Here is a 12635-nt window from a genome sequence, read left to right as displayed (position 1 = left end):
TTAATTTCACAGCATGCAGTGCTTGCAAGAAAATTATATTTCTTCCCACTGAGCCCGAATGTTCCGAGAAGTTTTTCAGTTGCCTGCAGTACACCTATAAGGCACCTGTTTCCTTTGTCAAATAACTAAACCTAGAGCACCACAGTGTGTGGTATACTTTTAATTTGCACTTTGATTTATTAAAAAGCACTTATTTTACTTTAAACACGATGACCACCATAAAAAAGACAGCACATCATTCCAATCTTATAAAGTTATGCTGCTTCACATGTAAAAAAAAAAGTTTATTTCAAGTGATGGATTGAATCCTTCAAGAAAAACAGAAAGCTGCACCAAGAAATCTTATATTGTGTTGATGACCGCTTCAACCTCCTCCTTACTGAACATGTGGTAGCCCTTCTCCTTTGTAACATTAGCAACCTGAAAGACAAAAATATCATGTTAAGGTACAGCTTGTGCGAGGATAATACATCGCTTAATGTAATAGCGCACGCACGCACATGCGCACACACACACACACACAGGGTGTTCTGTGGGAATGCACGACTCTCATGCGTCCTCTGATGCTTTCCCCGCATGGCTCGCATCTCCTGTGGTCCGGCTTCTCCGCGTGGCTAAGCGCCGGCAGCGGTCGTGGTGGTTGCGGCGCATTGCGAGAGATGGAGTGAGTGTCGCGATGCTAGCACCATCGAATGGCAGTGTGGCTTGGGAGCAAGGGGTCGAAGGCGCTTTCTCTTTGGGTTGAGATCGGTGAGCGATGCGGACGTCCCGCGCATGCGCCGATCCACGATTCGCGAGACTGTCTCGTGTGGCTAGGGCACCGGCATGGACGAACATGGACCGTTCAAACGCGCCACCGTTCGCATGGCCGTACACATGAACAACTAGGCGATGGTGTGAGAGCATGGGGCAAACATATTCGCTCCCTATCTGGTCGCGGTGAGTCGGACTTCCTCGATTTGTCGCGCGCCCATGTGAATGTTCTATGCGTAGCATTTCGGCTAGCGTGCATTAGTGCATGAAAGGTGCAATAAATGCCCCTTTGTTTGTGTACACTACTGTGTTGTCGTTCCTTTGTCCCAAGAGTTCGAGTGAAACCCTACAGTTCATATTAAGTTTTACGGAATTTTCAGAAATTGCCTGTGGCAGGTAGCATAATTGTTATCATTGAGCTGGGCTATTCAATGAGGCGGACATTAGTAGCACGAGAAATTGAAACACATATTAATCTAATTTTCAAAAATTCACCAATTAACTTCTAAAGCCCGGCCCACATTCAGCGTTTTTACCGGCGTCTGCTGTCGTTGCGTCTCTCGGCGTTGTTGCATCAACGGCGCCGGAGAGGTCACCCAGTCACATGAGACGCATGTAAACAGCGTCAGTCCAGCGTCGCACAATGTGACCAGACAGATTTAACCAGAAGCAGTGTGCAATGTCATTCAAGTAAACAATGAGAAATGTTCCCAATTAAGGTTTTTATGCCCTGTTTATAGTTCTATGGGACAGCTTGGTCAGTTAAAATTATAATTTTGCCTCAATTACATATCTTTAATAATCTGAGAGAGTAATTACAGAAATCAGGGTACAGTTCAATCTTAAAACACAGTAGACTTCAGTTCGACTCTGGCTAATGCAATTTTACTGTTAATTTGAATGCAACCAAAGATCCCGATCAGTGCCCAAGCATTCAAATAGGCCCAAACTCTCGTTAGTTCGATCCTGACAGCATGCACGTTACTGAATCCCCATAGCGAGCCCTTTAAGGCAGCATGTCTCAGCAGAGGTTAGGGAACAGTGAACACACATTCTCTGCTGCCTGAAAATGCCTATTTTCGGCCTGTGCTAAGAAGATTTTCAAGCAATAACGGTAGCTGCCGATGCAAAATTACTGTATTTACCCTGTAGCGCCCTCCTTTGGGCGGCGCGTAGAGCCCGGATAGCGTTCCCGCATGATAAGAAAATAAAGACGGTGCCTGGCCGTGGCACGTGAAGCCACAGCTCACTGTTCTATTCTGGCGTCGATTCATATCAGCTGTATCTCTCTTTCGCTCCTGAGGCATAAGCCTACATCCCAATTCCAACCCACACCTTCTTAAAAAAGAATCAGTGGGCCGAAAATAACTGGGCACTTGCGTGGTGCAATCAGATATGAAACCAAGACCGCATTCGCGGTGTTCATATGCTTTACCGCATAACACGGCTGCATTGCGGAGAAGCCGCATGCAGCCCAGCTGCGAAGCTTACTTAGGGGGGAACGCTGATTAAAGAAACCATGCGGCCGAAGCTGACTTAAAAAAACTGGCCACCATTGTGCAACACATATTAGACCCTTGACAATTTTTATTCCTAAAAAATCGGGCACGCATTAAATTTATCGATTGCTCAGGAGCTTTAATGTCATTTATACTTTAGTTTTCTACTTTGGACACATAAAGAGCAGGTGCGTGTTTGATTCAGGGGCTTGTTATAACTGTGCAAATACTACTAATAAATAAATAAGTGATGTGTTTCGAAGTTTTCTTTTTTTCCGCATCTTGTTTAATTTGACCCACCACAAAATTGATCAGTTTCGTTGGTCCTGTCAAGATTGAATTAACAGAAGTCGACTGTACAGCCACAAAAAACTTGGTGAAGGTGGTACATATACCTGCGGACATTGCATTCTAACCTTCTGTGTTCAGCATCACCAGCAGAATTCGGTCTCCAGCAACACCTCACTTTGCAATTTCAGCTAAACAAGGTTGTCTAAAACCCTCCATGGGTGCTACATTGTACATTAAGCAAGAATGCATCAGTTAAAAAAAAAAAAAAAAACAGTACGAGACTTGAAAATCATATCTCTTTCGTGACCCAGCGGTGCCTGTATACTGTCACTCAGCCCAATTTATGAAGTTACCCAGTGATAATACTTCTCAATGACACTAGCTCCCACAGTGTTATACTTTCCTTCTGGAACTGTTGCAAAGCAGGAGAGCAAAATAAAATGTCTTACTCAAAGCAAGAGTACAGTACGAAATAACTTCTGTTTGCATGATTGTGTTATTGCTCAAATGTGCCTTAAACTACCTGAAATTGTAACAACACAGTTCTTACATTTAAGTTTTGCTTGAAACATCCCACAAATGCTTTGATCTTTCATAAAAGCCTGCTGCACACTCCTTTTAGCTCCTGTGAAGTTCAATAGAGCTTGTTTGTTACATGTATTTCAGAAGACATCTGGTTAAAGAACTACAAGGAACGCCCTGCCACTGACTTGTTTGCTTAAATGATGTGGTAGTATTCTGAGACACTGATTAATGCAGACATTTGCCTTCAAACTGCAGCCAAAGAGCCATCCTGCATGGTGTTTGCAAAGATACATACCTCTACGTTCGTAGAGTTGAGTTTTTCTTCCATGACTTGCTTGAGTATGGTAAGGGCATTCGTGGTCGCTTCAGCCAATGTCATCGTCTAAAGAACAAGCAGCACCAACGTTACAATTCCAATCATATATCAGTGGAAAAACACAATATTGTAGTGTTCATGCCTTTTTTTCTGTCCGGGCACCTATTAACATATGGCAAATTCAAAGTGAAAGAAACAACTCTGATGTTATACGAAGAATTAAAATCAAGCATAACTAAGTTGAATGATGCCAACAAGTTTAGAACATACATATTATGAATTGCCTGATACTATTAGAGAAGTGGTATTCAGTCTCAAACCAACAAACACCACAGTTAGATAATGCTATTACACATATCTGCTTTTTAAGTGCACGTCACAACCAAGAAAATGTATCTGCAGGGAGTGTATTAGCCGGGCATTAAGGCATATTAAAAATTTATTCAATTATGGGGTTTTACGCAACAAAACCCCAATTTGATTATGAGGCATGTAGCAGTGGGGGACACGAAATTAATTTTGACCACCTGGGGATTTTTAATGCGCATCCAATGGCCGGCACACGAGCGTTCTTGCATTTTGCCCGTACCGAAATGCAGCCACCGCAGCCACGATATAATCTCGTGACCTCATGCTTAGCAGCGCAACGCAAAAACCAATAAGCAACCACGGCTGGTGCCTATTTATTATTCTAGTTGGACTTTCTGTATGATTACCGCAAGGCTGTAGCAGTGGTACGAACTGAGACTTGGAGCAATTTTGGAGCAGTTTGGAGCATCCAGATACAGATTTCGGAGCACTTTGGAGTTAATGCCAGCTGCTGGACACGTCCTGAGCTATTTCAAACACATAAAATTGACAAGCGTTATTCTAAAATATATTTGCTTGCTGTAAAACAATGTTGCTCTGCCTCTGAATACATCCGAGTTTCCCTTTAATTTGAATGAAGAAAACAAACTTGTTCACAAAGTGTGCTGTAATTAGTTTATTTCAAGTTGAGTGAAGCTGCTCAGATGTTGCCTTTTACATCGTATGATTTTTTTTTATTGACAGTTGACACTTTATGTTTTCAGCAAGGCTCTAGTATCAGTCAGAAATACCTAGCCAGACTCTATGCTCTTCTGAGCCAGGCCAGCTTTGATGAGCTCCTCGTAATGCTCAGTCATTGCTTCAGATGACACCAGGTACTTTTCAATGGTCTGTTTTTCTTCGTAAAGCTGAAGCCTCTGTTCAGGAACTAGCTAATTCACAACTGGCGTCGACCGATCATTTCAACACCAGCAATTCAAACAAGCTCGATTATTCCGACTACTTTGAGGCACCATCACTGGCCCATAAATTTAATGTATAAGTACGACTGCAATTTCGGACACCTTAAGGTACGCCATTCTATATAATTCGGACTCCGCCTGCACGACTGCGTGCTAATTTGACTGCCGAGTTGAGCGGAAATAGCAAAAAATTAGAGGACGCTTAAGCTTCGCCTTTAAGAGTGGAACGTTATCGGGCCCCGTTCGCATCGCATTTTTCTTAATGAGTAGGCTTCACTGCAACACAGAACGTGGGAAAGCCAGCTTACAAAAACCAAGCTTACACCGATCCCCTTAAAGTTGGCTTCACTTTCAAACAGAATTGCACTAGTGGGAAGACGTTCTTCCATGGGCAATATATTTATATATGTATATATATATATAGAAACTTTATTTGGCTGGAAAATATTTTAAGTATAGCGGTGGTCGGAGCCCCTCAGTCCAGGGCCCCAATGGCCTCTGCCGCCTGCCTGACCTGGCTAATTAAGGACTTTTGTCCTGCCAAGTCGGAACGGGCGAGCTGTGCCTCCCACTGCTCCAGTCGTCTTATACTACAATGTGAAGACCCTAGGACCTTTCTTTTATTATTTTATTAATTGTTTGCTATTGTCCCAACGCGCCCGCGCGTCCAAAACGTATTAGGCATGCTAAGTCCCAATTTGACCTGCCGAGGATGCGAGCGCCATCTGGATAGGATTTTCGCAAGTAAACAACCCGAATGCGCTGCTGTTAGTATGGTAGAAATGCTGGAAAAGGGGTTTGTATTTGAGCTTCCTCGTAACACGAATTTTACTGTGAGAAATTAAATTTTTGTTCACTAACACCTTGCGCCACGCAGAGGGCCTGCACGGGCGGGGTGGTTGGGTATGATTTTCTCTGCCACGGACGCCGGCACTTACGCTGACACTGGATTTTCTACGACACGAGGCCCTGAACGCTCTCGCATTAAATTTTTTCGTTGATACGTCGGCTGGCATCGCCGCAGCATGGTGGTCGGCCATGTTGCCAACACCTCCTGGAAACCGAAACTAGTGAAGCCTAGTTAATCCAGCACCGACCGCACCCAAACCGTCGAGCAAGCGAACTCCGGCAAGCCATTCGGGAGTCCATTCGGGTTGGCTCTACGTGTCCAGTGTTTATTAACTTAAGTGTTAACTAGCGACTTCAGTTGTTGAAAGCGGCGCCGACTACACCCTCGATGTCTCCGCCGACGAGGACAGTGACTGTTCAAAAAGAAAAAATGCCGGCATTCGGCTATGATACCGCGGTCGACTCCTGCGCTGGCGATTTTGTAGCGATGCATTCCGCTCAATGCTATATGCCGCCTTTATCATCCCCCGTTCTCTGCCGGCTGATACCATGCATGTAACGAAGGCGGAGCGCCGCTCTTATACCACTGATGAAGCGCAAGGAGTGGCAGCAGAAAAGGCATCGCTACAAGATCGCAATCCTGTCGCCAAAGGTTGAAGATTCGGTGCATGCATTAATTGTACTTTTGTCCATTTGTGGCGACAGCATAATGGTAGAGATACGGACTGACCAGATTGTTGGCAAGTGTACGTGCGCGCAGAACCGCATTGTTGACAAACTTCGGCTTTATTTTTAACTTCACGTTATCTATACATCGGGGACCGAATTATCGGTCCCCGATGTATAGATAACGTGAAGTTCCATTTATGAAGCCACTTTAGTCATGTGCGCTATGCATATCTGCGGGCCATTGTGGCCACACACGTAATGCACAGTCGCTAATTTTGGCGCACTTCGGCGCAAAATATTGTATTGTTATCAGGATGACGCAGAAAATCTCGTAGGGCGAAATCTGGCGCATTTGGCGCAGAAGTGGGAGCACTGCTGTAGCTAAAGAAGCAGTGTAGAAGATTAAACGAACTCATTCTTTTGAAGTTCAATAAAAATATTGATGACTACAGTAACCAATTTCAACAGTGCTACAGTGCTTTTCAATACATGTTAAAAATATAAAAAATTAAATTCTGGGTTGTTACGCACCAAAACCACAATACGATTATGAGGCATGCTGTAGTGGGGGACTCTGTGGATAAGTGTTACCAACTGGGGTTCTTTAACATGCACATAAATTAGCACACGAGCGTTTTTGCATTTCGCCCTCATCAAAATGTGGCCACCGAAGTCGTGACATGCTCAGCCACAGCATGCTGTTACCATCAGCTGGTGCTGGGTTGGCAAATCTTGGAGTTGTCAATAGATTCTTTTATCAAAATGTTCAATGGTATGCATAATTAGGAATCTTAGAACCTCATAACAGAGAGTTAAATGTTATAAGAGGACAAAAATTATTAATGCAGGCACAGCAGCTGTTGTATAGTGGCTTGCCTTATGGTATTTCTCCTGCAGTGCCTGCTGGGCACCTTCAGAACCCGAACCAATTGCCTTGGCATTGTACTGAACATATGTACCAGAGGGATCCATGTGATACCTGTCAAAGATCAGCAGAAAGGAAAGTTCAAAGCACATGTAGAAAGATAAAAAACAACACTAGTGCACTTTGGAGAAAAGCCCTATCTCTCCCAACCACTCACAGCAAAAGAATATTTTTAAATACTGGAGGTAACAGGTAACACTTTAGTAAACATATTACCTTGGCTCCGCTTGCATTCCTCCCACAGAAGCAATAATTTCAAGCAAAATCATGAGCGCAAGCAAAGGCAGATATGCTAGATGTCACGTTGTAGTTCTGAGGGTCGACAAGCTAACAAACGAAATGACCTAGCATCCAAAAATAATAGGAATCTGTCAGAATGTAATAGGCAAGATGCATGGGAATGCAGCCGCTGAGAACCAAACCCGCAACCATGCGCTAGAGCAGAGCTGCACTGTTATCGAGCCACTACAGCGGGTGGTACTCACAGTTGTGGGCCCTTGGCATCAATGCCAGCGAAAAGAATGGCTACACCGAATGGCCGGCTCATGGCATTCCCATCATCATCACTGTCACCAAACTGGATGGCCAAGTTTGAAACGGCCAGGGCCACACTTTCCACTTGCATCTTTTCATTGTAGAGAAACCAGTGGTTCTGAGGCAGGGAGGAAAGGACAGAAGAGTACCATTCAAAAGCTGTGATTCAACAAAGCAAAAAAACATCACGTCCCTTAAAGCGATCTTGTCACACCGTTTATGAAGGTTTGAAATGTGTATGGTATTAAGGAGGACATGATTACGCATCTTTACCAACAAAAAAAAATTTGCGTATTCTTGCATGAACAGAGTTATTGGCAACCAAATGCTGTTGCTGCTACACCCTCACCGCATTCTCTTCCTTTTCATAACTATGCTCAAAACAATACTTGCCATTCACTCATAAGATTGGTTTTATTAGTATACCTTGAGATTGTGTGGTACAACTCTCAGTTGTGCCCTACCAGTCAAAGTGTCACTGCAGTGATGCCTTAGAAGTGATGAAATTTACCCCTTTTACTTCTGTTATATACACAGCTTGTCAAAATACCCAAAGTAATCCAGCCAATGATCACCGTGTAAAAAATTGTATGAGAATGAACATGAAAAGTATAGTGGGGATTTCAGAAAGTGCCAGAGAGTGCCTGGTACTCTTTTGCGAGAACCTGCTCGGCTACTTACTGCAAGTAGTGGAATAATATTAGGTTCAGGTGTTTATGAGTGTCATCCAGTAAATAAGGAAATTTATTTGCTGCTTTCAAGATGTCGCAGAGTCCCTTCACAAAGGCCTTCAATCACATTCAACAAAAAGTTTGTTCTCAAGTGACAATTCTGACTAGGATCTGGCCTTTACTCCTAACAAATGCCAAACCCAAAATGAAACCTCAGATTTCGTTTTTTTTTCTTCTTTTTTTTCTTGCATATGTGCTGACCCCTTGAGTACTTCTACCTCCTTGAGCCCCCTGGTAAAGGTGATTAAAAAAAATTGTTAGGACACATACATGCACACAATATCCATGTAGTGTCAACTTGTAAAAATAATACTAGCAGCTGAATGTCAGCACCCTTGTATGTCAGTTTTTGTCTAATCTTGTATTTTATCATTAGCACTGTCAAATGTTTGATAGGAATGTAAGTGAAGTACTATATTTGCACGAATATTAAGCATTTTTTAACGAAATTTACAGCCACAGAACATGCCTTGCATTATACAGTTGACCCCAGATATATCAAATCTACATATAACGAATTACTGAGCATGTATATGGAGCAGTTGTAAAATCCCATTGAAAATTTCTGTATAAAATTTTTATGTTATACATCGAATTACCTATATATCGAACTTTATGTGATCCCCTTCTGACTCGATATAGCCGGGTTCAACTGTATTCAGGTTTGCGACACGTGTAAGCGTAATATTTTATTTTTTACTTTTTCGGAGAGACCGAAAGTGCCCCCCTCGTGTTACACATATTCATGGTCACGTTATTTATGTGCAAATATGATAAGTTACTTCCAAGTACTTTTATAATGTTACAGGCATGTCTGCGCTACATTGCCAGTAGGCTAGCTGGCTTTCACTGTGTACAAGAGCAATGTGACTATCATAGTACCCGGCCTTGTTTTAGTTCCAGTTATTGACGTGGTGAAAGCAACATTCAAGCTTGTTGACAGCAGGTGACCGCTGAGCCACTGAGAGAGGCATCAAGGAATCAAACCCCCCCAAGCAGCTAGATACACTTTGCAATGATGTGATGCAACGCATAGCCATTGATAACCAGAAAATAAAATTTACTATCAGACTCATCACACAGTGATCGTTTGGCCAGTTGGTCAGACGTAACAAATTTTCGAGCATTTGGGGTGCTGCTTGCGACACTGGGGCTGGCATGCCCATGGGCCAGGGACAATGGCCTCTTCCCTTCATTCTTACGACAGACAGCACCTTGTAGTATTTCCTTTTTGTGCCTATGACTGTATTCTTAATTTCTCTGCACAAAAGTACCTAAATGCATATCTAGCGTTTTGTTTCGCTAAGGATCTAGACATTAACTACTGACAATATTGTATTCTGTGAAACTAATAAAATCAAAACAGAAAGACAAATACAAAAAAGCTTCTTAGATATGGACAACAGCAGTCACCGACAGCAGCCACCGTCATCTTAAAAGTGCTAGAAAAATCACATAATGGAAAATAGAAAGACCTCAGCTCTCACCTGGGCTTCCACTCGTGCTCGGTCAACCATGGTTCTTGAATCGGCCATCAAACCACTGACAGCACACCCTTGAAAGAGGCGAACCGGTGACATCTATAAGCGCCTTGTAATCACACTATGCTGCCAACTAATAAAATGCGCCGCAGCAGAGATCTCACAATCAAACCAGGCACCACACACCTCCATCATACATAGCTCCCTGCTAGTTGAACTAGCAAACCACGAAAGAATGAGAGAAACTCGGGCAACAGATTATGATAGAGGGGGTAAACATTCGAGGCAACCACGCAGGTCACACAAACGCTTCGGTGGATTCCAGGTGGCTAGCTTACCACACATTCATTTTGTCACTGCTTAACTATAATTTACTGCAGCTTACAATATGTAGTCTAATCAGATTGTTTTCACCATTGGGGCAGCAAAAAGTGCTTAGCTAAATAACCATAATCCCCTCGACCAGGGCTCCTGCTACAGGTGCAAAAGATAGAAAAGCACACATTCAGGAGTAATAAAAATACACTGCACACAAGTCTTGAAACATCAACATCAATGTAGCAGAGCTGTAGAATTAATTTCACCTTTTTGAACAGCAACTTTTAACACATACATTTTTTTATCAGGCCTAATTACAACTTTGTGCTGTCCTGCCGTTTCTAGAATTCCTTTTTTTAGCATTTCTGGAATTAAGCTTGTTTATATGAAGCCCCATATAAATACCTTTAATGTGATAGGATTTCTTTGGCTACCTCCCAGACACAATTTTGCTGCACCGCACTGATAAGCAGAGTGAGGGGGAAGTAGAGAGAGCAAACACGTCAAAGGTTGGAAAAAGGCATTGACATCATTCCAAAGCCAACCAGATGCAGCGGTAAGGATGAGAGAAAGGAGGAGTGGAAACGAAAGGTAGAAAGACAGCAGAGCATTTGGCTGCAAAAACGAAACCAAATGGACGCACCGCACCGTCATGCTCTGCTCAAATGGCATTGCAGTAGAGCCAGGGCAGTGTGCCACCTTCCGATGCTGGATGGAGCGTTGTGTGCACAAACACTAGACTTCCTGCTGTGCAGCTGTGTGCATGCAATGGTCTGAGCCGAAGGGACAGTAAACTTAAGCTACAAAAGCCAACAATTTTCTTTTGGTTTTGTCTTGTGCACCATGAAAGTGTGAAACCTGCAACGCTGTTGGCAGCGCTCCTCATTATACCAGCATTCCGAGATGCCTGGTTTCCACTGCGCAGCAGCAGTAGCCTCACAGGCTGCATTGCGCCAAGATATCGCCCCTGCATATTGTTAAAACAACATCTGAGGAGCGTCAGCAGAATGCTAAACCTTGCCACTGCTTTCAATGCTTCACCCTTCAGGCAAAATTGGCATTTTTTTTTAAAGCCATAAGGTTATCTTTACAGACACAATCCAGTGGTTTTCGCCTTCTTCCTGGAGTTTTACGTGCCAAAATCAGCTCTGATTATGAGGCACGCCGTAGTGGAGGGCTCCGGATTAATTTTCACCACCTGGGGTTCTTTAACGTGCACTACAACACAAGCACACCGGCGTTTTTGCATTTCGCCTCCATCGAAATGCGGCCGCCGTGGAATCCAGTGGTTTTGGACTACAAACCTAGAATTATAGGATGTGTGAAACGAATGGGGCATGCAAGACCACAGAAAAGGCGAAGACACGGCGCTTCCCTGTCACCTTGCATGCAAGTGTGCCCCGCCTGCACTACACATCACAATGAAATAGGAACCAGCCCATTAGTGTGCCCTGAAATATTCAGCAACCCTTAAGATCAATAACAAGGGGCGAGTGAAGGCCTGTAAAGATACGATAAATGACAGTTCTGCATACCAATGTGGTTGTCGATTTCGACGATCTTCTCAATTGTAGTCGGCTCCATGAGCGGCGATGTCACTCGCTTCTCGACGGCCAAAACCACGCCTTCCGAAGTTTGTATGCCAATGGCAGTAGAGCCAAGCTGAAATGATAGGGCGCGTTAAGATCTTTCTCTGAGCCTCCGCCGTGGGTTCACCAAATGGTTTTCTCACCTTGATTGCTTCAATGGCGTATTCGACTTGAAATAACCTTCCCTCTGGGGAGAACGTGTTGACCCCTCGGTCGTATTCCGAACGTGTCATGAACATCTACGACGAGGAAAGACAACGTTACGGTCATTGAATACTCGTAAGGGACTGTCAGTTTTTATAGTGACAGAGTTACACCCTTGGGACGAAATTCAACGAAGCAGAGTATCGCTACGCTCCACAGATTGCTAGAACAACTACGTAACGAAAGATTAACTCAAGATTCACATTCAATAAACAGCGGGGATGACATGCAACTCTTAGCGTCGCCTGAGACGACCCCCGATATGCAGTTTACGAGAAGCCAGCAAGTTGTAATTTTCCGATTAATATATTGAGTGCTGCCTAAATATTTTTTTACATGGCAAAAATTGGGTGCTTACTTTCACTGATGCTTTTCAAATCACGAATAAACTCCAAAACACAACCCGGCACAGTCCGACCTGCAAGCTCGTGGAGGACTGTGCGCCACCTGGACACCAAAATCTGAAAAACTTACACTGAACCAATTCACTGAACTAAGCATAAACTGTCACACAAAGCGAGTCCTTTAATTTCTTTGTCACAAAAACGTAATAACGTAATTAAATTTGTAAATGTAATTTTTATTTTATTTGACGAGTGGCTGACTTGATGGCTCGTGTCATGGCTCGTTTCCAGCGAGCATGGCTCATTGAGACTTATCGAGCCATGACAAGGCAAGCT

At 43.5% G+C, this 12635-nt stretch overlaps 1 protein-coding gene across 1 annotated transcript; it reads right to left on the bottom strand.

Moving 5' to 3' along the window:
• Positions 1-273: 273 nt before the first annotated feature.
• Positions 274-12404, bottom strand: LOC119460635 (proteasome subunit alpha type-5-like). Its single transcript, XM_037721667.2, has 8 exons — positions 12314-12404; positions 11895-11990; positions 11698-11824; positions 9851-9918; positions 7584-7750; positions 7050-7152; positions 3364-3450; positions 274-420 (listed from the first exon to the last, which is right to left on the bottom strand). The coding sequence occupies exons 2-8, from the start codon at positions 11988-11990 to the stop codon at positions 343-345; spliced, it is 726 nt and encodes a 241-aa protein (XP_037577595.1). The 5' UTR covers positions 12314-12404; the 3' UTR covers positions 274-342.
• Positions 12405-12635: the final 231 nt, after the last annotated feature.

The sequence above is a fragment of the Dermacentor silvarum genome, chromosome 8 (assembly GCF_013339745.2).
Source record: "Dermacentor silvarum isolate Dsil-2018 chromosome 8, BIME_Dsil_1.4, whole genome shotgun sequence".
NCBI classification, from domain to species: Eukaryota; Metazoa; Arthropoda; class Arachnida; order Ixodida; family Ixodidae; genus Dermacentor; species Dermacentor silvarum.
Note: the sequence above shows the minus strand (reverse complement) of the source record. Positions and strands in the feature narration are given on the sequence as shown.